This window comes from Sinohyriopsis cumingii, chromosome 5 (genome assembly GCF_028554795.1).
Source record: "Sinohyriopsis cumingii isolate HCF-2022 chromosome 5, ASM2855479v2, whole genome shotgun sequence".
NCBI classification, from domain to species: Eukaryota; Metazoa; Mollusca; class Bivalvia; order Unionida; family Unionidae; genus Sinohyriopsis; species Sinohyriopsis cumingii.
Genome location: NC_142965.1, coordinates 98,473,807 through 98,498,543, shown reverse-complemented (window position 1 = coordinate 98,498,543; position 24,737 = coordinate 98,473,807). Strand labels below are relative to the sequence as shown.

General features: G+C 39.2%; 1 protein-coding gene across 5 annotated transcripts in view; it reads left to right on the top strand.

Annotated features, from left to right (window-relative positions):
* The window catches only part of LOC149799847 (leukotriene A-4 hydrolase-like), a 103,583-nt gene that overhangs the window by 44,679 nt on the left and 34,167 nt on the right, over positions 1 to 24,737 (top strand). For 3 of the 5 annotated variants that reach the window (XM_089959271.1, XM_089959270.1, XM_089959272.1), the window contains exon 10: positions 23,886 to 24,000. In XM_089959271.1, coding sequence (XP_089815397.1) covers positions 23,886 to 24,000 — 115 coding nt within the window. Of the gene's footprint in view, positions 1 to 752; positions 868 to 20,986; positions 21,102 to 23,885; positions 24,001 to 24,737 lie in introns of all 5 variants that reach the window. The other 2 variants (XM_089959269.1, XM_089959268.1) reach the window with 2 other exon arrangements.

Below are 24,737 nucleotides of genomic sequence, written 5' to 3'. Positions count from 1 at the left end.
CTGTTTAGCATTTTGATTGATGAAACTATTGAATATTTTCGGTTTTATTTTGAATTACAAGTCATGATCCACAGCTTACATTTTGTAATAAACCAGTCTTTTTACATAAGCTGAAATTTCCAATAGTGTGCTCATTGTCAATGCAAGAAAACATGGAAAGCGTGATAATGAAATGAAAATACAGTGACATTTTTGCATAGTTTGCAACTAAATTTTGTTTGTGCATTTATAACAAGAGGACAGATGTAAAAAATCTCACAGTATTTCAAGTTTCATTTTGTGTATTTTTGATTTTACCTTTTTTGAATTCTCGGAAAGATAATAATAATATCATCCTTATACGAGTTACCATGTGAACAAGATAAAGTACCTAATTTGAAGAATTTTCCTCTAGTTGTTTAGGAATATATATAGTAATGGGACAAACACAGACTGGTAGAGGGTGTCACAATATCCTTAATGCTAAATTATTAGCCTGGTCCATTTCATGCAGCAGGTATCATGGCAGAAGAACTCTCATCCATGATATAGTTTCTACTTGCTTACAAATAAAAAATTAGATGCATTATTAGGGGAAAAAGCTGGCTTTTTATATGGTCATGCACCTTTGTAAGCCAGCAGAAATGCCCATAACAACCTAAAATTGTACGAAATCACTGTATATAAATCGTAATGAATGGACAAGGTCATTCAAGGTCATGACCCCAAAGATACAGTTAAACCTAGATACACAACCACTTTCTATTTCTTAGGCTGAATGAGGGTCATACCAAGTTTGTAGAGAGGAAGATAGTGTCTAGAATGAAGTTGGGTGGGGCTTATTACCATTTCCTGGCCCAAGGAGGCTGGATCGCTCTTCAGGAGACTGTAAGTGGATATCCTCACATAAAATACTGTTTTTTTCTTAGCTCTAGGTTTCAAGACCAACTAGTGGCTGTGAATAAAGAATGTTGTTTGGCTTTGGAATTATAGGTTTCAGTGAGTCGGTAAAGTACTTTTTTTGCAGATACCTTTTTTTTATTAGAAGTATCAATCAACCACAGAGAATATACATGTATGGTAACAAAACTGACCTGAAAAAAACCCCAAAATCATATTGATTTTAGTATGCTTTGCTTCTTGGCTGTGTACAAATAACATGTTGCTTGCTGTGTACAAATAACATGTTGCTTTATGTGTACAAATAACATGTTGCCTTGTTTAATTTACTTATGCATGCAGTTTCTTAAAAATTCCAATATAATTCTCCTTTTTTCATGTTTATAAACAAAATGTCACTTGCACCATTATATTCAGAATATTTTATCTGTGTTCTAGAACATTTTGTAGTATTTGCAAAAAAGTTTCAACAAGATACAACATTGCTAAAGCAGTGATATCATATCACTCAGTATCTACACATCATGCTACACTAGTATTCATGGTGCCAACAGAGCTGAACCCATTCAGGAGTAATGTAATATATGGCATTGTGTTGTAGCCCCTGGTAAGCTTCATTAAATTATTTACTTCCTCATTTTAAAAAGAGTTTGATTTATTTATTGAAGTATTAACAACTCAAGAATATCAAATATGTTTGAGATTAAACAATCTTATGTTGAATTCCAGGAAATGTTTGTGATTAAACAATCTTATGTTGAATTCCTGGAAAATCTTTTCAGACAGTAGAGGTTGAGTCCCTGTAAGGTACTCTTTGTTTTAGATGTCTCTTGATCCCTGACACTATTCAAAACATCACCCAGGTAGATAAAAATAATTGAGCTAAGCTTTAGAAATGTAGTTTACAGGTGATAATGTTCTTAGAGAACAATGATTTATCTTGATGCCTTTTAATCCAGATTATTACATGAATTGGCAGGTTGTAGAATTATTAATGTACATTTTACTGATGTTTTCCCTATTCCCCCTCCCCCTCCTTTCCTTCTGTCTTATTTGTACATGCAGTTATCAAATTGTAGACTCCAACTGCCACATTACATCAGGACTCTCCACATAAATAACAAGTCAGAGTACTGACTCTCAGCAGCAGAGGGGGCGAATCGGACATTTTGTCCAATCGTTATTTTGCTTAATTATTACTTTCTGCAACTCAACGATCTAGTGTCGTCAGCGCCTGGTAAAAAAAAAACGACGACGTCGTTGGGGGATCGTCCAATCGTCATTTGGTTTAATTAACACCTTCTGCGCGCCGATCCCCAGCGTCGTCAGCGTCCGGTAAGCACATCGACGACCGCGTCGATGTCATTGCCCCCTCTGCTGCTAAGTAGTTATTTACAATGAAAATTATTTACAACTAACCGAATATTTGGTCAAGTCCGATACGATATCGTGTCCGAGGATCATGTAAATTTATCGTTACGAATCCATGTGGGGTCGACTGAGCATGACTAAAAAAGTTTCGAAAAACATTAAAGTCCATGTCACCGCCGCACCATGTCTGCCAAATATTTCGTAGCGTGTGTGTATCAACGCCGTTGAACACAGCAAGAATATTACAGTTGTCTCTAATTACTTTTGGAATCTGAGTGTATCGTTGAGTGACATATATCACGTCAGTGTTTTTATGCCTGCCTCTGGAAAATATCCTAGCTGGGTTTTTTTGATTGTCTAACATAACATCATCGTACACGACTAGATTGTTAACGTCGCCATCAATATCATCAATACCCGGTGCATCATTGATATCTGTAATAAACTCGATGACATTTTTTTTAGCGATCGCTGATGCATTCTCGTTGAAATCTTTCAACACCTCGTAGCATCGTTGATCATCTACGCTAGGAGCAACCAAATACAACTTATCCCACTTCATCCATCTCATTATTAAATTGAGTAACAATTGCGTCTTGCCGGATCCAGATGGTCCGATGATAATCATCCGGATCGAGTTTGGTAACGCTGCAACATGCTTAACTGGTTCTCTTGTTTTAGTCGCCGAAAAATCAATTATATTCATATTTCTATACATAAATTATGGATCTATATTGTGTGAAGTGTAGAGTACGTACTGGCACAAATGATATGACAACCGCTACAACAAGAAATAACAGATTGGCGCTTACTGGTAAGTGTGTACAATGCGGTACAAAGAAATTTAGATTTATTTCTGCTAGACCCGGGGATGTTTTAAAAAAAAGCGAGGAGGTGACATCGCAGCCAAATTGGCAAAACTCCCCGGAACACCGTGGGCAAAGTATCCAGGAGAAAAACACCTCCCAGGATATAACTACTGTGGCCCCGGAACACGATTAGATATCAGACTCGATGATCAAAATCAGCCCAAACCCGGTGAGTATCCAATAAACGCTATCGATAAGGCGTGTCATGCTCATGATGTTGCTTACAAAAGTACCGATCTGCAACAGCGTCATATCGCGGATGTAAAATTAATTCACGCATTAAATGCTATTCCTGATAAATCCGTCAAAGAAAAATTGGCCTCATGGTTGGTAAAATCGGCTATGAAAGGTAAATTAATGATTGGAAGCGGAGCTTCTCGCGCTGGTAATTGAAAACGATAGCGTTTATAATAACAACATGGAATCCATCTATTATTCTCCGAGAGGATACTGGAAGGGGAAGGCCGCAATTGGTAAGCTTGCAAGCGCTGCAAAGGTAACAAAGGCCACTGCGGCTAATTGGTTATCCAAACAGGCTATATGGCAAATTTATCTACCACCGCCTAAACAAATCAACTTCTCGCGCTTTGATGTCAGCGTACCTAATGAAGTTCATCAGGCTGATATATTATTTCTGCCGCATGACAACGGTTACAAATACGCGCTAACCGTAGTTGATGTTGCGAGTCGATATAAACAAGCGGAACCGTTAAAAACAAAGTCAGCAACTGAAGTAGCCGATGCGTTTGAAAGAATTTATCGAAGAGGCCCTCTGCGCTGGCCAAATCTATTACAAGTTGATCCCGGTAGTGAATTTCGCGGCGCTGTTTTATCAACGCTGAAACATCATAGCGTCGCGATACTACGAGGTCATACTGCGCTACATCGTGATCAGGCAATTGTTGAACGATTCAATCGGACTCTCGCTGAACGGTTATTTGGATATCAATACGCGAAGGAATTCATCCAAGAAAAACGATCTCGTGAATGGGTCAAAAGGTTGCCAGGCGTAATTGTAGCGTTAAATAACGAGATTACCCGAGTAATCAACATGAAGCCCAGCGACGCGATTAAATACGAGTATATACCCGGAAGATCAAAAATAGATAGCGTTTCCAAGCCGATTCTTGGCGATGTCACCGTGAGATATCTATATGAACCAGGAGAGCTTGAAGGCGGTAAAAAAAGAGCTACTGATCCTATTTGGAGTGTTACCACACATAACATATCAACGATAACACGATCAACTGGTAGACCACCGATCTACAGACTGGATTCAACTGCTCCTCAGCGCGGATTTGCACGCGAGCAACTACAAGTGATACCTGACGATACTCAATTACCCCCGCGTGGTCTTAACTAGCGCCGTTGCGTCTATTGCACTCAAGACATGTCAACCTCACATTGTTTTTAACATGACCGAGACTGTTATCGATCCTATCCACGGTAAATTGGCGAGTGTCTTTATCCGAATAACGCCAACTCATTATACAATTGCAACTCGCGCAGTGATTATTCTGTTGTTGTCGTAGCGAGATTATTAATTCGGCATCAATATCAAAACGCCGCTGTTTTTTTTTATCCTGTTGGCGGTAACCCGAGAGTTTTCTATCAATGACGCTTGCATCGATGGTGACTTTGTCGCCGGCTTCGTCAGTGACTCCGTCACCGGCTCCGTCAATAACAATTCTTCGAAGCTGATTTATCCTTCGTACTCTGGACACTGCAAGATAGACTAGATTCGACCATTCGATGCGATTATCAACTATCCAAACAATTGTGTCCGTGATGGTTAGTCCCTGCGAGGAATGTATTGTTGTTGCGTATCCTAGCGTCCACGGGGATTTATCAGCACGTAGCGCGTCCTCGACGACGCTGATATCAACGAGCACAATATCATTCAGCACGAGAATTTGTTTTTTTGTCCCCGACGCTGTCGGGGCTGGAATTTCAACTTCAATGTTCTGCCGCCGTGTGTCCGCGGGTCTATAACATAACGGCACTGGACGCGTTGGAAACTTTTCCTTATGCAACGTAAACAACTTCCGCTGAAGTGTGTCTCTGACTATCTTTCTACTCGCTACAATCAAATCGTTTGGTCTCCATGTTTCCCAGAATTCATTCAACGGCGTTTCCGGAATCACCTCACGGATTATTTCACACTGAACTCTATCCGGCTGTAATCTGATTAGTTTTTTAACCTCGCGCAGTTGTTCATCAAGTGCTCGGTAATCAGTATCGGTTTCTTCATAATAGTCTACGAACCCGCTCAACCAATCATGTGGACCCTCGCCGACAAATGGTGGTGGTTGGCCATGGTCCCCACACATGATTACCGCTGTATTCGCGCGCAGCAACCACTCAAGAAACATTTGTAAAGTATCTAACGAAACAGTACATATCTCATCCCAGATGATAATGTCGGGAATAAATTTTTCACCCATTCGATCAGGAGTCCACTCACCGCCGCTGTATCGAAAAAAGCTGTGATAAGTAACGGCGTCAACATTTCGTTGTTTTATCTCTCGCGCTAGTCTATGGGTCGGTGTAAGCACGATTATACTTGCCCGCGTTCGAAATAATTCAATTGCCCGAGTCGTCTTTCCTGACCCGCCACAGCCGCTTAAATAAACCGTCTTGTGTCTACAAATTGGATCAGAACACGATGGTGCATTAGACCATTCTGACAATTTATCACCGCGTAAGTAGTTGTTCTCAACGGTGACATCTGCTGACGGGGAATAATCGCGTCGTATTTCATTTTTAATTCTCCATGTACCCCAACTCTCGTCCGGACTAGTAAACTCGGCTACGTTTCCCTTATACGCTACGTCAATATAAAACGAATCAACTGCTACTCTAACCGCGGTATCGGGGAATCTATTTATCATCGAGAATAAATTGATAGCGGCATAACCCAGCATAGACGCCCTCAAATGCGGGTATGCTGGGCTGTCTCCATCGCTGTAGGTAACAACTGTACCCAACCTCGTTCCATTGGACAAGAAAGCTGTTTTGCAGTTCACGTATCTATTTTTTGCCACTGCGTCCTTGATTACGAAATCATATTCTGCGTCATCTATAATCAGCCGTGAGCAATATCGTTTGTAGTCGCAGTTTTTTCCACCTTGTGTGAACTTACCGATTATTCTTCTACCGAGATCTTTTGCCTCGCGGTTTCGTTGGTTAAATATCCTCCTGGACCATTCGATGATATATTCCTCGTCGGCATCAATGTTTTTTCTGGACTCGTCAATTATGCTATCTAGACGCTCCGGTTCTGGTAACCAGACTTCAGTCTGTGCCCGGTATGATATAATCGCGTCACTGACAATCAACGAAACTAGCATGCTACAATCAATCATATACCGTAGCAGCGTTATTGGCAGCCACTTCTTTTCAGCCATGTGTCTACCGATCCAAATATAGCAACAGCGATGGAGTCCTGCCGCGAATTCAAATGATACTATGCGAGCGAATCCGGTTAAATCAAAATCAGGCAGTGGTCCATTAATAGCAACACGAGTCATTTCATGACTGGGGTGTCCAAATCGTCTAAAGTACTCGGCGGCGGATCCATACCCGAGAAAACTCGCTGGATAACAGGCAACCATATCAACCGAGATCATAGCGTCGCGGTTGTATTCAGTGTTCCATAATCCACCGTGATAATACTCCAAACAACTGGATTGTACATCCGGCAGAAATTCCTTGCGCGTTGGTCTCCACGCATTTTTCCTTGCTGCAACATGAGCCGCAACCGATGGAATCGTAAAACAATTTGTTAGCAGTTGTTCATCATGCTCCTCAAATTCTATGGCGGTTTTTTTCATCCTGTTGTGAAATGCTTCAGTGCGATATAATTCACCGTTTGGCCTTACAAACTGATCAAAGGTATCCGCATCGTTTTCAGCGCTGCGAAGTAACCACACTGATACAGGGTCGTTTTTACACAAGTAGGCAATAGCATCAAATAGTTTCCTCTCCGCGAGAAAACCGTCCTTGGAGAATTGTTCTCCCAGGAATTCTTCGGGTATATACTTTACTGTTCTATTCCGTGGAAATATTGTGATCACGGGCGTCCATGCGTGTTCGTTATGATCGATAATTTTGATTGGGGCTCCCTTTGATTTGTACTTTGATTCGTGTAATACTTCACCGGTTATCGTTGTAACGGTTATTGGAAATCTCAGCGATGTTTCTAATCTCGCTATGTCGCTGATGGTCGCTCCACGCTCTTTTACGGTTAGTTCCCACTGGTTGATTTTGCTACGTGGTAAATCAGTCAATTTGTTTCCTCGACATGCATTTGTAAAATGCTCTATTATTCGTTCTGCTACACAATTTATCCCCGTTGACTGTTTCATCGGTTTCAGTTTTCCGATATCAGGTTTCTTATTTAACGGGTATATTCCATAAACAACTGCTGTTTCAGGATACGCTCGTTCATAGTATGGTCTGTCAATTCCGGTTAACAACCCCGGCTTGGAGTCGCGGCTGACAGTGACTGTTTTCTTGTCGCTGAAAACTGGTTCAAATTTATCACGTATGATCCAATCGCCTGATTCCACCCGGACAATGAATTTTACTCTGAAGAAATACCTTTTACTGTCAAGTTGTGATATTATCATTGCTGCGCGGTTGTCGTTCATGGTAGCATCAACAACACCATCAATTCGAAATGTTGACCAACTATGAGATGCACCATCACGTTTGAATTCATTGATACAATCGCGTATTTTATTCAACAGGGTTTTATCGTTTATTAACGCTTTTGGTGTGTCCTTGAGGACTCTATCGAGATTGAACTTAATATTTTTCCAGGGCTTAATTACTGCTAATCTCTCAAACTCATCCATATAATTAAAACAAGTATTTAAATGAAAGAATATAGTATAATGAATCACTGCAAATGGTTGATGATTGGGTCGACAACCCCGTGCAATAAATCATGTAGAGGTGAATTCTGCGGGTATCATTTACAAAGCGTTCGTAATGGTTCTCTTGGCCCCCTCCCGTGCTTGGTTTGTCACGTCGGTGTAAGAGGAAAATCGCAGTTGTGTATTAATTGTGGCGGAAAGCGATACAGGGAACTAAAACGCTATTATGACAAGCGAATTAAAAACGCCGTCATTGACCCCACCGCCGATTTCGTCATTAAAACCCCCCAAGACTACGTTGAAAGATTCATAATTAAACCAAATAATAAATTAGACAAGTAGTATTATTATACAAATGGACCAAGAATTTCAGCCACATCCCCTGGTCGTCAATTACGAGGCATCTCGCGACGGCATTGTTAGAAATCGTAGACTGAAGAAGCCGGTTGGATGGAAAAATAATCAGGGGTATTTGATGTTTGGTGCCGGAAAAAAGAAGTATTATGTTCACAGGATTGTATTTGAAGCATTCAACGGATTAATCGAAAATGGGCTTGTGATTGATCATATTAATAATAATAAGACTGATAATTCTCTTACAAACTTGCAAGCTATCTCGCAAAGTCAGAATGTCAAAAAAGGCCAAACCGGTAAATACCCAAAGAAAGCAAAACCCGTAAAGTCATTTGATACAACAACTCACGAGGAAAAAATATTTCAGTCGATGAATGAAGCCAGTAGATACTTTGACATTTATATCGCCTCAATACGATTTGTTGCAGAAGGAATACAGAATTCAGCGATCTCAAAAAAGACCGGGCATAGAATTCGATTTTCATATATAACAGAAATCAGCGAGTGATGAAGTCACCGGCGCCTATGGCGCTGACGAGGTCACGTCTAACGAATTATTAAACACCTTCGGAATTGATACACGGGGTTTCATTTTTCTTTTTATTTAAAAACAAGATGTTTTATAAGAATAATGAATATCGAAGACATCAATAATATATTAGCCGAGATTTCAAAATTAAAAAATCAAGGAATTGAATTATCTGATGGTCTCGACAGTGAAAAAATATTATCCGATTATGAGATTATTAACGAACAATCGAAACGGGGGCGTTTTACCCTGGCCCGCGAGTACTTTTTTATAAAACGATTACAACATACGATCAATGAAAACTTGTACCACAATGACGCAAATGCATTCATTGGACTATTCACTGCCGTTGAAATAATACGAAAAAAACTCGGACGTGTTTATGAACGACGCCGGGAGATTTCTAGTAAGATCAAAAACATTAGAAGGATTATAGACGAAAACTCCGTGGAGCCCCCGATGGTACACTCGGCGGAAAATTAGAAAATTGCGGATCAATTTACAATAATGGTAGGTGAATCACTTACTACTCGGCTAGCCAGAGAGCGGCTAGCAGCGCTTAAAAAGTTTATACCGTTACGAGACAGAGTGAGAGAGAAACTTCAAACGCGACAACAAATGCAAACTGATTTTGCTGTTGGAAGTGAACAGTTATTTGCCCCGGTAACTAAAGCGACTAAGGATGTTACGGCGGTAACTGTACCCGTTCTTGGTGCGCTTGAAAAGATAGCGGCAGAGACAAAACAAACAAAAAGGTCTTTAGAAACACTCCCTGCAAAAATAGCGGCTGCTACAACACGGAGGCCACCGCCACTCGCTATAACCGAACCACAAGAACCTTATGTTACAATGGCCGACGAGGAAGAATTAGGTGCTACTGCGAAAGAACCAGAAGAAGAAATACCAGAAGAAACACCAGAAGAAGAAATACCGGAAGAAAAAGAGGGGAATATACCCCGTATTGTACTCAAGAAGAGCACAATAGATGAAATTAGAGGCTTCAGCAACAGGGAAGAATTAATTAATTTTGCTGCCAACAATTTTGCTAAGAGCATACGAGATAAGAAGCATATCAATAGCGGTTACGAGAAAAATATAAAGTCGTTAAAGGACTGGGCAAGAATAGTGTATTTAGCGAGTAAACATAAAGATGCATTACCACATCGTAGTAAATCCGATTACGACGCATTCCACAAGGAAGTTAAGAGTATAACACCAAAAAAAGGAAAAGGATACTCTGTTGGTAAAGAATCCTACGGCGTTACCTGTCCTAATAGTGTTCTCAGTGATATATCACGGCTGGAAGTACTAATCGGAGGAAAACGAGCCGGAAATAACTCTCCGGAAATAATCAATGAGGCCGCTGATATTTGCAAGCGGTTATTTGCAGGCGGTATTATGGACATTAATGCATATCGAACGCTCATAGACGAGCTCGTGGATGATTAATTGGAAAACTGGTGTTTTTAATAAGGATGATCATACACTACAACCACGATAAACCAGTACTCGTCTACGTGGTAAACTCGCGATTGCCTGTTTACCGCGCGTACTATGGAGATGGTCTCGGTAGCACCATTGCGGGGTTATTTACAAGAATGGCTCCAAAAGTAGCGCCGTTAGCCAAACAATTAGGAATGAAGGCTATTGATGTTATTCGTGATAAGGGAATCAGCGCTATTGGAGATGTTGCCGGAAAGGCGCTTTCAGCCGCGCGGGACAAACTAATGTCGTTGGTGAAATCCAAAAGATTTTCAAGAAAAAAACAGAAACCACCGGTGATGCCATCAACGACGGTGATGCCTGCAAATGTCAGTAAAGTAATAAATAACGCCGTGGAAGAAAAACTAGAGTCGTTGGCGACGACTCAGTCGTTGGCGACTTCGCCATCCGCCGATGCGGCAACCAACGCGCTCATGAACGCGATAGCGGGGAGTGGTTTAAATTCAAAGAATTTACGACGAAAACGACGTTGATGGATTTCAATTGAAAACATCAACATGATAAATAATAGAATGTTTGCGCGAACCGCTGATCCCGCGTTTGATATGGACGCCCCAGTGCGCAGGGATGATTCTGTCCGTGATTATCAATTTTATTCTTATTATGCAGCGCAACCCGACCTACGATCGCGAATTGAACTTCAAGTCCAAGATACCAGTAAATATTTTTTGCCGTGTGAAGCGTTTATCGAAATCGAGGGAGAACTCGTGACAAATGCCGCCGATAATGCACCATACGCAGATGACCATCGTGTTCGAGTTGGCTTCGTCAACAACGGTATCATGGCGTTATTTGAGAGCGCCAGATATCTTATTGACGGGCGAGAAATTGAATCAATAGAACGCGAGGTTGATGTTGCAACAACGATAATTGGGTTGGCGAGATACTCGGATGATTATACAAGATCGGCGGGCCCATCTATGATGTTTTCGAAGGACACCACCAATAACGCTGACCATCTTCAGTACGTTAACGTGCTGGCGGAAAGAGATACCGCAGTTGACCCACAGGCTGAAGCAGCCAATCCAGACCGCAGAGCAAGACCAGGCGCTAATTTCAATATTATAAAAAGCACCAACAATGATTACAATCTAGGATTCGCAGCACGAGTAGGAATGTTGCAAGGACCACGCCGACAGTTTTCATGCGCGATTCCACTCCATCACATATTTGGATTCTGCAGAAATGTCAGAAAAGTTGTCTATGGGGCTAAGCATACAATCGCGCTGACGCGAAGGGGCGATGATAACAATGCAATATGGCGTGCTGCTGGCGTCGCTGCCGGTAAAGTCGTTTTAACTAAAATGGCATTGTGGATGCCGGTGCTGACTCCATCAGTTACCACGGAAGCACGATTGTTAGCATTTATGGAACAGGGAGGGAAATCGTTGTTGAGTTGGCTAGCGGTAACAACTGATGCTAAAGAGGATAACGTCGCCGATACGTTTACATGGCACCTGGCGTCAAAACAGGGTGTTTCAGCCCCGCGTCATATATTCATAGCGCTGCAGAATAGGGAACGATTGGGTAGTCAAGAACGCAGCCATATGATATTTGATCAATTAGGAGTCAGGGATGTTTCGCTGAGAATAAACGGACAACAGGAACCATCCGAGGATATACAGCTTAATTACGGCGACAACCATATCGCACGTGTATATCATCGATTGCTGTCGTATATGGGTCGTGATCAAAACGTCGACACTGGTTTGCAAATATCACAACTTGATTTTAAAAACCTGTATCCGATTTATTATTTTTCGCTGGAACATCTTGATTTAACGAGACAATCCGTCGTTGATATACACTTCCGAGCTCGTATAGCCCCGGGTGGTGTTAATTATAGAGCGGTTGCTGTCATTCTCAGCGATAAATCAATGCTGCTAGAAGGCGTTGGTGGACGAATGAGAATCGTTGATGCGCCAGTGGAAAACATGTAATTGAAAGCACAAAACGCGTTTACAATAAATGTCGTATAGTGTCGTCAGTGTAGAGTTGACTGATGGTCAAGTCAAGAAATTACGATCAAAGTCGGCTAAACAATGCGGAACCACAATAACGCTGAAGCCGTCACAGATGGCAGGTGGTAATCATAAGATATCGTTGACGGCGCGTCAAATAAAACATTTCAATGATGCGATGAAGAATAAAAAGGGTGTTCAAATAGATTTTTCAGCCGCAGCAATTAAAAACATGGAAAGGACCGGTGGGATATTTCCACTGTTAGCTGCGATTCCAGCGTTGATTGCCGCGGCCGCACCAGCAGTGGCTAAGGCGGCGGCGTTAGGAGCCGTTGGTACCGCGGCGGGGATGGCATTGAAGAAGGCAACCGGGAAAGGCTACAAAAAAAAACGACCCGTGGCCGGAAAGGGTCTAAGACTACCGGGAACCCCGTATTCATGGTACTCGGGAAAGGGTCTAAGACTACCAGGAACCGTTTATTGACTCGGGAGTCAATGACTCCCATGTCTAATTTTGATTTAATAGGCGCCGCAAACGCGCTAGCGATAAAAAACTTCAGAGGTGTTTTTATGAGGGATCAATTACCGGCGGCCCCAAGGAATACTGAAACAGGCATAATTAACCTCGATAAATCCTCCGGAGCGGGAACTCATTGGGTTGCGTACGCGATTGATCCGCGTGCAATCGTCTATTTTGATTCATACGGGTTAGCCCCGCCGAAAGAGTTCATGCGGTATGTCCGGGCGTGTTCAGCCCGGGTTTTTTATTCCACGCTGCCAACACAGCGATTAAGTGACCCACCGATATGTGGCCGTGAGGTATTGAACGTACTCGCGGCGATTTCATCATCGCGGAAACCACCTCATGTGGTTGTAAACGAATACACTAGTGGGGTTGTAGAAGCTCAACGGATTTTAGAGAATAACATTTACAATAATAATGATTGATATCTGGGGGCGACCGGTTTCGGCGCTGAAACAATCCGCGGAAACGACCGCCGCCGACATAAAAAAACTAATTGAGGATGAAATCGCTGATATGTTGAATCTAACAAGTGTTGACCCGGGCGAAATAGTTGTATTTCAAGACCGCCAGGGTAAATTGAAATCCGGTAATGTGTCACTGAATGACGTTTTAATACGACAGCGTGATGCCGCCGAGAACGCTATCGCGCTGTATACCAGCGACGGACGACTCAGACCAGGTAAACATATAGTGGAGATAGAGAGAATAATAGAATTAATCCGAGACGGTATTATAAGGTTGAATGAATCCGTGATCGAACTTGACGCGCATGTGAAAAAATCTGCCACCGAGGTGAAAAAATCTGTCACCGATATACAACTCACTACCGCTAGTTTTTTTGGAACCCCGACGGTAACCGAACCGAATCTTGCAACAATAAAAAATACTATTTTGGAGTTTACGACGCTGTCGGGCCAATTTACCTCGTTACGAAAAAATGTTAACAGGATCGATGACAACTTTGATAAATTCCTTGGTAAAAAAAATGCCAAACCGGATGAAATCACAATAACTATAAATGATATCACTGCGTATGGACAGGAAATAGAAACAATCAAAACTGATGTTGCAACGAACAAAAGGAGTGTAGACGCGCATGAACGGGAAATAGAAATAATCGGCGCTAATGTTGCAACGATCATAAATAATGTAGACTCGCATGGACGGAAAATAGAAACAATCAAAACTGATGTTACAACGATCATAAATAATATGGACACGCATACACAGGAAATAGGAACAATCAAAACTGATATTGAAGCGAACAAAAAAAATGTAGACGCATATTGGCGGGGAATAGGATTAATTAAAACTGATGTTGCAGCGAACAAAAAAGGCATAGACGTGCATACATATGAAATAGAAACAATCAAACTTGATGTTGCAGCGAACAAAAAAAGTATAACCGAGAATACACGGGAAATAGAAACAATCAAAACTAATGTTGCAGTGAACAAAAAAGATGTGGACACGCATATACAGGAAATAGGAACGATTAAAACTGATGTTGAAGCGATTAAAGACGGACTACCGAGAGTAGCAGAGCAATTCGAAAAAATAAAAATCCCTCATGAGAACATCATCAACACAGTATACACAATTCGGCATGGATCATTCGATTGGACTCCTACACAGAATACAGTAAATATCACCGCAACTGTTAAGGGCATTTATCGATTGACACTGGTTTCAATGATGCAGTTTAATATATTATCGTCGAGTTCATCCGGGTTTAACAATACAATATCAACAATTATAGACAAGAACGCAACTGAACAGTTTACAATTTATGCCGTTGATAGAAATCTAGCCCGGGCAAACATTACATGGTATGTGGAATTTGCAGCGAATCTAAGTAATTAAAAACACTAGCTCTTTTAAAATAAAAATGACCACCAAGGAAGTTGAATCAGAGGTATCACCGACGTCACATCAATATCGATTCGATACCGCAAAAGAATTTTCCGCGAACTTAAAAACGCTTTCCGAACAATACCGTGCAAAAATAAAAAAATACCGCCGAAAAATAACCGCCATCGACACGGTCGTGTACTCAGTGTCGGGCATAGTAGCTGGCGCCGGTGTTATTTTATCCACGGTAACCACGATAGCCCCGATCGCTGTTCCAATCGCTGTCTCCGCAATGACAACAGTTGCTGGAGTTGCCAACGCAATCACTAGGAAGATATCATCGTGTTTTCAGAAAAAACTCAACGAGTATACAGTAAAACATCAAATAGTATCCGACGCATACTCGAAATTATCCGGGTTGATCTCGTTATCGATTGATAATTTGTTCGTATCCGATGTTGAATTCTCCACGATGGTCCAGTTATATAGCTCCGCGATGTCAAAAATCGAGGATTTTCAACTGGAAGCCGAAACCACCTGGTTGTTAAAATTAGACACTAAAAACAACGAATAATAATAATGTCGCTGAACCCCGAAGGGTCTCAATTACTTCAGCGGATCGCGGAGAACACCACTCCGGTACAAACAAGTATGATATCGATAACATCAACGAAACCCGAATTCAGTGTGAACTTCCCATCACCGGTTCCAGTAAAGGAAATAGCGCTGGCAAAATTGCGAGTATATCACAGTTGGCCTAATATCCGAGCGGACGCATTTAACGGACAACAACCTAATAACTCGCTGGTTTTTGCACGGACAAATAAACCCGATGGGACCCCAAACTGGGAGGAGGTTACAATACCAACTGGGTCATACCAAATAGAGCAAATCAATAAAGAATTTCAACGCAGGATAAAATCGATCACAGGAAAGGAATCAAAAATCGCTATTACGGTTCATGAACCGACGTTATCGTCGACGATTGAAATAAGCACACCGGGGTATATGGTTGATATTTATAACAGTTCAATAAGAACCATACTAGGATGGCCTGAGAATCCACCCGCGGACACCCCCCCATCAACTATCCTCAGACACGATAACGGAGATGGTGGTAGGCATATTGCTCCATACAACGTAAATATCGCATCAGTGATAGCGATCAATCTAGTGTGTGATGTTATCGAAGGGAGTTATCAGGTGGATACCAAGCAATCAAATCAAGCTCAACAGGGGTATATCCTTTATTCGTTTTCACCAACAGCCCCTCCGGGATTTTTGATCATTGAGAGTCCGATTAATCCGGTCTATATGCGATGCCATGATCGGTTTTTAACGAGAATTAATTTCAGACTTACCGATCAGTCAAATAACCTAATTGATCTGCAAGAGGAGGAGTTAGTGATCACTCTGTTTGTAAGATCATAGCAGCAGAGGGGGCAATGACATCGACGCGGTCGTCGATGTGCTTACCGGACGCTGACGACGCTGGGGATCGGCGCGCAGAAGGTGTTAATTAAACCAAATGACGATTGGACGATCCCCCAACGACGTCGTCGTTTTTTTTTTACCAGGCGCTGACGACACTAGATCGTTGAGTTGCAGAAAGTAATAATTAAGCAAAATAACGATTGGACAAAATGTCCGATTCGCCCCCTCTGCTGCTCTCTCAGTATACCACTTTTGTGTAATTTTTTTCACTGTTGGCAGTATTTTGTCCAAACTACCAATTCACTTTACATTAGCATTTCCCTGTAATACATAAATAGTAGGTCAGTGTCCTAAATCTCATTTTATCTCTGTTCTGTACTTATCATTGTTGGCAGTATGTAGTCCAGACTGCCATACCACTTTACAGTATGATTCCCCTGTAATGCAGAAATAGTAGGTCATTGTACTAAATTTCACTATACCACTGTTCTGTACATGTCACTGTTGACAGTATTTACTCCAACTACTGTACCACTTTACAGTAGAATTCCCCTGTAATACATAATAGTAGCTCAATGTACTAAATTTCACTATATCACAGTTCTCTGTATATCACTGTTGACAGTATTTACTCCAACTACTGTACCACTTTACAGTAGAATTCCCCTGTAATACATAAATAGTAGGTCATTGTACTAAATTTCACTATATCACAGTTCTCTATATATCACTGTTGGCAGTATTAACTCCAACTACCAATTCACTTTACAGTAGGATTCCCCTGTAATGCATTAATAGTAAGTCAGTGTACTAAATCTCACTTTATCTCTGTTCTGTACTTATCACTGTTGGCAGTATTTACTCCAGACTAACATACCGGTAAAACTTTACAGTAGGATTCCCCTGTAATACATAAATAGTAGGTCAGTGTACTCAATCTCACTATATCACTGTTCTGTACATATCACATTTGGCAGTATTTACTGTAGACTACCATACCACTTTACAGGAAGATTCCCCTGGGAAAATATGAACCCGTTTTTCTGAATGTACTGCACGACCTTGTGGAGTACAGTATTTTCAGAAAAATGAGTTCGTATTTTTTCCGTACAAATGCAGTAACTTTTTTTATTATATGCTCATTTTGTTAAATAAACTAAGGCTTAACAATAAAAGACATTACAAGAAACAATGTAATTGAATGTGTGCTTTATTCCAAAATAAATTCACAACCGTAGATTCTTCAGTATACAGTAAAGGTATTCATGCACACTTACCTCTGCCCAGCTACCTTTTAACTTCATAGCTTACCATGCACTCAATCACTCATTTAAAGAAGAAATCCCATTTTGCTCTATCTAAAATTGAAATTTAAAGTCATGTTATGAATGACTGTGCCATTGAACAAAGTTAAAGCTGGTCAGGAAGGGAGGGATTTAGTTTTTCTGTCAATCCAGCTAAATTTTGAATATATCCTTCTGGGTGTTTTCCACACAGTATACATGTGGCTTAAGGGACAGGCATGGACAAGAAGCTGCATAATTGTTTCTGTTCTGCCGTTGATAGTTTGGAATTGTGAGCAGGAAAAATATGAAAGTCCTTTAATTTAAATTCTCAAGAAGATGCTGGATTAAACATTGTTTTTTAGTGAAGAACAAATATTTTTTATTTTGGAGTGCAGTAAATTCTCCTTTGGAATGTGATTTCTGTTTAAAAAATATAGTCTGGCTTATAGGCCTGCATATTACAGCTCATTTCCACGATGTGAATCATTATTTGGAAACTACGTAATTCATATTAGCAAAAATAGCCCACAAAGTACATTTTGACAAGATGCAGAAAGGCAAGTAGATATATTCTCATTATTATTACCAGTTGTAGTTGACGTCATTTTATGCCCAGTCACTTGCATGATCTTTGTTGGAGGGACCCAAGCTTTCGACAGGGTTTTCACAGTAGTTTTCCTTACTGAATGGTTGGTAATTCTCCCCTGGATTTCTGCCCTTTCTGCAGCTTGTTTCATCAGAGTTCCCAGTTGATTAACCTGCATTGGCCTCGGATAACACCTGCAATTTTTAATAATTTGTCCAGTAAAATATATCTTTTTTTTTTCAGTGCACACTTGGATAAATATGTTTTCTTATATTTTGCAACATTGATTGATGCATTTCATTGTGAAAATTTTTTGGGACACATTTTATTACAGATTTTTCCCAGACTTTTTGCTTGCTTTGATATATTTCTATTTTCATTCATTCTTTATATTGTCTGAAAAAATTTGATTACGTTTTTGTCTTTATTTATGCTTTTAGTTGAAATAAGGGCATTAATTGAATCTTTTGAAACATAATTACCATATATGGGAAGTTTGTGTCAGTTTCTGCATTGGAATTGGTGTCAGATAAGATGGGCTGTCATCATCCATCATTTCCAAGGGCCTTCGTTTCAAATACTACAGATAAAATTGAACAGCACTGATGCTGTTCCAGTGGAAAAAATGCAGGTGTTGTTGATCTGTAGTTATTCTTCCCAGTACCGTCAAGGGTTTCGCTATCCCTCTCAGCATATTGAAGATATTTTGTACCGGTTGAATTGGTAAAAACTGATACATCTCCAAACTTTAATTTTCTGTGCTTATCTTGGCCTCTAAATCCAAATATTTTCAAAACAAAAGTAGAACAGGGAAAATTGCAAAGCATTGGGTGTGTGAGAGCCTGTTTTACCTGCTGAAAATAAAGTTTCTTCATCATCGTGGCTTATCGGCTCTGATGCTCTTGCTTTTTTCCAAAACCAGCCTTATTCAATTGCATTTGTTTAAAATTTAGTGCTTCGATTGATTTCTGAAATGAACGGTCTCTAAGAGAGACGGGATACCCTTTAGCCTTAAGATGCCATTCTGTGCTGTTTCTTATAGAATCTAAGGAGCATGGCTCATAGTCAGAACCATTGGCTTTGCTAATCGTTATAAACATCTCGGCTAAATATGTATTTAAATGATCCAGAACGATATTTTCAGTGCAGTGTGTCACACATTTGTTATCACACACCCATTGCTGGACACTTCTAATATCACATTCAGTTGCCTGCCTTCTTGAAATATACATTTGTGACTATGAATTTATCCACATTGTCAACTTTAGAATCTACTTTGAAATGGCTCAGACAGCTGGTTTACTTATCCACAGACAAATGAATCAAAAGTGCTGGCATCTGTGTCCAATGTTTGTTTACAATAGAAAGTATTTCCTATCATTTTTAGGCACACATGTCATGCATGTGCATGCAACATAAAGATGTTCATAAATTATTATATGCTCATTTTCTTCTCTGTTAACTTTACATTGTCAGAATCATGCAGTATTAACTAATACTGAACTCACGTGCAAATACACATATTGCGTTCACATGCAAAAAAGAACTACTTTCTATTTTAAGCAAACAATGGATGCAGACACCAGCACTTTTGATTTGTAAATAAATCATATACACTCATGTAGTAGGCACTTTACGTTGTGGTTGTTTAAATTTGTTTCTGAATAAAGTAAAGCAGAAGTTTCGTGGACTGCCACATACCAGCTGCTTTGGCACTTTCCGCATTAATTTTTTTGATACGATATTTTGGATTTAGGCTAGCTATACAACAGATGCAAGAAAGGGTCCTTACAAATAAAATACAAGTGACAAGGCATATACTGTACTGTCTTCTTTAGCTGGTGATAAGAATGGCAAAAAAATATACTTACAGTTTTGCAACCTGAATTTCCTCAAAATATACTTTCTTAGTTCTGCAAATCCGAATTACATGAGCCATGTCATAGGTTCTCAATCTTGATTACACATTTCAAAATTGTACTGTTATTTCGAATATAGGTGCAATTACATCCTCATTACTGCACTCAAATGAAATAAGCATTAAATTCCATAATGTCTTTTTGATAATTGCAATTGAAAGACTTCATATTTTTCCCACATTATGATTTCAACATTCAGTGACAGAAACAGAAAGACATTTGCAGATGTCAACACGCTTCTCCCATGTTTCTTCAATCCGCTGGAATTGTCACATATAAATCCAGTCCATAATCATGAAATTTCATAGAATAAAAAAAAGTACCAAAATCCATTCATTCCAGATCAAATGGAAAAGTTGTTGCAATGCACATTCATTCACAATATGACTTCAAATTTCAATTTTAACTAGACACTCCATTTTCTTTCGAAAGTTATGTCTAGCACACGACTAAGTTCAGATTTATCTGGGCGGAGTTATGTGCACAGTAATAATGTTGTTGTGTTATGATGAATCAGCGCTTGAATATTTAGTTTGAAATACAACATACATTCAGTTACTTTGTTTCTTGTAGTGTACATGTATTTTGTAACATAAATTAAGCATTAGGAAGAATAAAAAAATGAGCATATAATAAAAAGGTTACTGCATTTGCATGAGTTTAACATGTGGACAAGATAACTACCAGATTTGATGAATTTTCCCCAAGCTGTTTAGAAAGGGATAGGGTAATGGGAGAAAGCACAGACAGATAGAGGGTGTGACAATATCCTTAATGTTAAATTATTATTATGGTCCAATTTAGGCAACAGATATCATGGCAGAAAAACTCTCATCTGTGAAATAGTTTCTGTAAAATTTAGATGCATTATAAGGAGAAGTTGGCTTTTTAATACATTCATGTCAATAGAAGTGCCTATGACTCCTTAAAGTTGTACAGAATCACTGTGTAAATCTTAATGCATGGACAGGGTCATTCAAGGTCATGTCTCCATATAGACAGCTAAACCTAGATACACAACCACTTTCTATTTCTTAGGCTGAATGAGGGTCACACCGAGTTTTTAGAGAGGAAGATAATGTCTAGAATGAAGTTGGGTGGGGCTTATTACCATTTCCTGGCCCAAGGAGGCTGGATCACTCTTCAGGAGATCGTAAGTGGATATCCCACCCCCACCAAATATACTATTTGCTTAGCTCAGGGGTTCAGGACCCGCCAGTGGCTGTGAAGAATGAATGTTGTTTGGCTTTGGATTAATTTATTATTTATTTCCCATGCACATTACCAATAGATATACACATAATATATCCCCCCTGTCGAAACAGTTGTACAGCAGTTTGCGTTTAATTGTTCCTTGTCAGGGTAATCATCAGGTACTATATTGTGAGCATGACGTTTCAAGTGATGATTAAGTTGTAAACTAGAATATAGGGAGTCAGATTAAAATTTCAAAGAAAATCACCACCTAATCCAGTTGAAGTAAGTGAAATTTGTTGAAATATAAAATTGTCTTTAAATCCAAGAAAGTAAATAGCCAGCATAAAAATGTTTTTTTGTGTTTTACTTACATAGGCATGTAATAGGAGGAAGTTTCATCAAATTCCAATATAATTTTCCTATTTTCTTTGTAATAATGTAATTGTCATTTGCAAGATTATATTCAAAATATCTTACGTGATGTGTACTAAAACCCGTCAAGCTGTATTTGTAAAAATATTTCAACAAGATACAACAGGGCTAAAGCAAGAATGTCACATCACCATGAATCAACACTTCATGCTACACTAGCATTCATGGTGTCAACAGAGCAGAACCAGTCAGGAGTGGCCTAATAGATGACAGCGTAAAACTTGATGCTACACTAATTATCATGGTGGCCAACAAAGCAGAACCAGTCAGGAGCGGCCACGTAGATGACAGCATTTAGTAGTCATTGATAAGCTTAATTAAAATTATTTACTTTTTTTAAAAATGTTTTATTTACTTTAGAATACCAACTGTCAACTAATTGCTAAGAATGTATTTAAAAATATGGCTTATCACATTTGGATATCAACTCATTTGAAGAATGAAGGATTCATACATGTTAGATTATAACTTCTGTGCATCCGAGTGTAACTATTTTCATGGGTGGACTTTCTTATATTTTTGTGATTCAGAAAGTAAGCGAAGATTTTAATGGAATATTCTTGAAGATTTCTGCAGTCTTGCGTCTGAAAATTCCTGAGTTCAGAATTTTTATAATTTTTAACTGACTTAGGAAATTCCCATAATTGTATCAATCAGTTAAAATACAAATGTAGATAGTTTGGGCAGGTAATCCAAGAAATTGTAATCATGTTAGTTCTAAATTTCAGTTCACACAGGTTTGTTTGTTTGAGATATACATGTACATTACCAAAACAAATTTATCCTATCATCTTTTTGCTCATATTTAAAATATCGGATCATTTATTTTTGTGACATTTCAAATGATCCATCCCATGTTACTGTAGGAGTACCTCAGGAGTCAATTATAGGACCACTTTTCTCTTTACTGTTTGTCAATTACCTCCCTTTATTATCTGGCCATAATGCTATATATTTTCATATAGCTGTTGAAGCTGTTATACAAATGGTGATGAAATTGAGCATAAGCTAAATTCTTACATGTCAGACTTTTAAACTTGAAGTGCCAGCAATGTTATGTCCATTTCTTCCAATGAAACAAAGCAGCGTTACTAATTGGCACTGATTCAAGGGAAAACAAGAATGCAAAAGAAAATTTCTTCATACTTCAGACAACACAAGCTTGAATGTTATTTTGTTTGAAAGACAATTATTGTACATTTCATCATTTGTAAAGGTAAAATGCAAGCACGACCTGTATAGTTTTTGTACATGTACATACTTTTGATTACCTTATATACTCAATTATAGTCAAACTGCAACCAACAAAGATCCTGATCTGCTGAGGCATAATGTGCCAGCAGATCAGAGTCTGTGTTGTTCATTCTGCTGATTACTCCTAACAAACTGCACAGACCCAGATCTGCTGGTGCTTTATGCGATGGCAGATTTAGGTCTGTGGAGTTTGCAGCTGGACTCACTTATGAACAAGTATATATGGTATTGTTCAAATATTTGGGGACATTGTTCATGTTATCTTTTAAAGTATACTGGACAACACATGTATGTGGCTTGAATTCTTTTTAGATTAAAATATTTTGCACCCAATGAAATATTTTTTATTTGAGAAACAAAAATAGTTACTTTTTAAAGATGGAATATAATAAAATAGTCTGCATTGAGAAAGTTAAAAATAACCTGTCACCAGGCCATCTGAGTATGTGTACTCTAGACCAGGGGCCTCAACTCAAACCACCCCGACGGCCACATGAGGGCATTTTTTGATGGCTCAAGGGCTGCACCAACTTTGTTATCCCTCATGACACCTTGTCAATCAGTTTGCTGACCACAGGATATGGCTTGGTGGGCCACATGCAGCCCACAGGCTGCGTGTTTTAGACCCCGGCAATTATGTATCCCAAATCACAAGACTGAAATGATTAAAAGAGTCATGGTTTTTTAAATATGAAGTACTGTGCCATGTGATATTCAATCGTAAATAATCTTAAGTTTTTTTTTATTGACTCTAGTCTCTGATCATATATCTCTTATGTACAGTGTGGTTTACATATTTTATATTGTATTTAGTGTCAGTTTTATAAATTTTAGCAAGTCTCAACCCTTTGTGACATAAGTCTTCAGCTTGGCTGGCTGTGTGACATAAGCCTTCAGCTCAGCTGGCTGTGTGACATAAGCCTTCAGCCCAGCTGGCTGTGTGACAAACCTTCAGCTCAGCTGGCTGTGTGACATAAGCCTTTTTGGCTCAACAGCCCATTATTGATAGAGTTATTGTATTACAATGTTTGACAAAGTTGTTTATTGTCTGCAGGTTAAATGAAGGCCACACAGTTTTTGTTGAGAGAAAGATCACTTCTAGGTTGAAGAATGGAGAACCATTCCGTCAATTTATGGCTGAGGGAGGGTGGAAAGATTTGCAATATGCGGTAATAATTGTCATGTATTTATTGTGGTCAAGATGTGTCACACAGCGAATCACTTTGCTGTATAGAAAGTAAGATGTTAAATGTATGAATTTTACTTATAAAACAAATTGTGTGCTAAAATCTTAAATGAATATGAAAAGAAAATGAAAAGATTATTTGGAAGGAGAAGACACAGATTGTGTGCATAATATTCAGTTCTTTTACTGCGAAGATTATGCAGTTTATTTCTGTAAAGAATTTGTAAAGCTTTGTAAAATTTTTAAAAAGTTTCCATTTGAACCATAAATGTTCTGATCTCAGTTTTATAATCTCTAGTCCAGATCTGCCATTGAATAATGCACTGGTCTGGTATATCAGGGTCTGTGCTTTTCAGTCTTTTAGTGTGTTTTGCAAACAGAACAGACCCAATAGTGTGGCATGTTAGTGATATATAAGATTATTGCATTATTCCCATACTATGTGCTTTTTCATAGGATGATACAATGTCATGTGATTTGCATTAATTAATGTTATTATTGCATCATTATGCCATCATAATGTTGAAATGGCATTTTCAGTATATTATTTACAATAAAATTCATGATATTGCATTGTCTTGACATTGTGCAAATGAAATGGTAATTTTACTTCACACCGAAACAAATTCAGTTTCAAAACTTTGCTTTGAATCATGTCATTAAACAATTATAGACTTTTGTTTTAATTAATATGAAGATTTTTGAGTATGTAAATTTTTC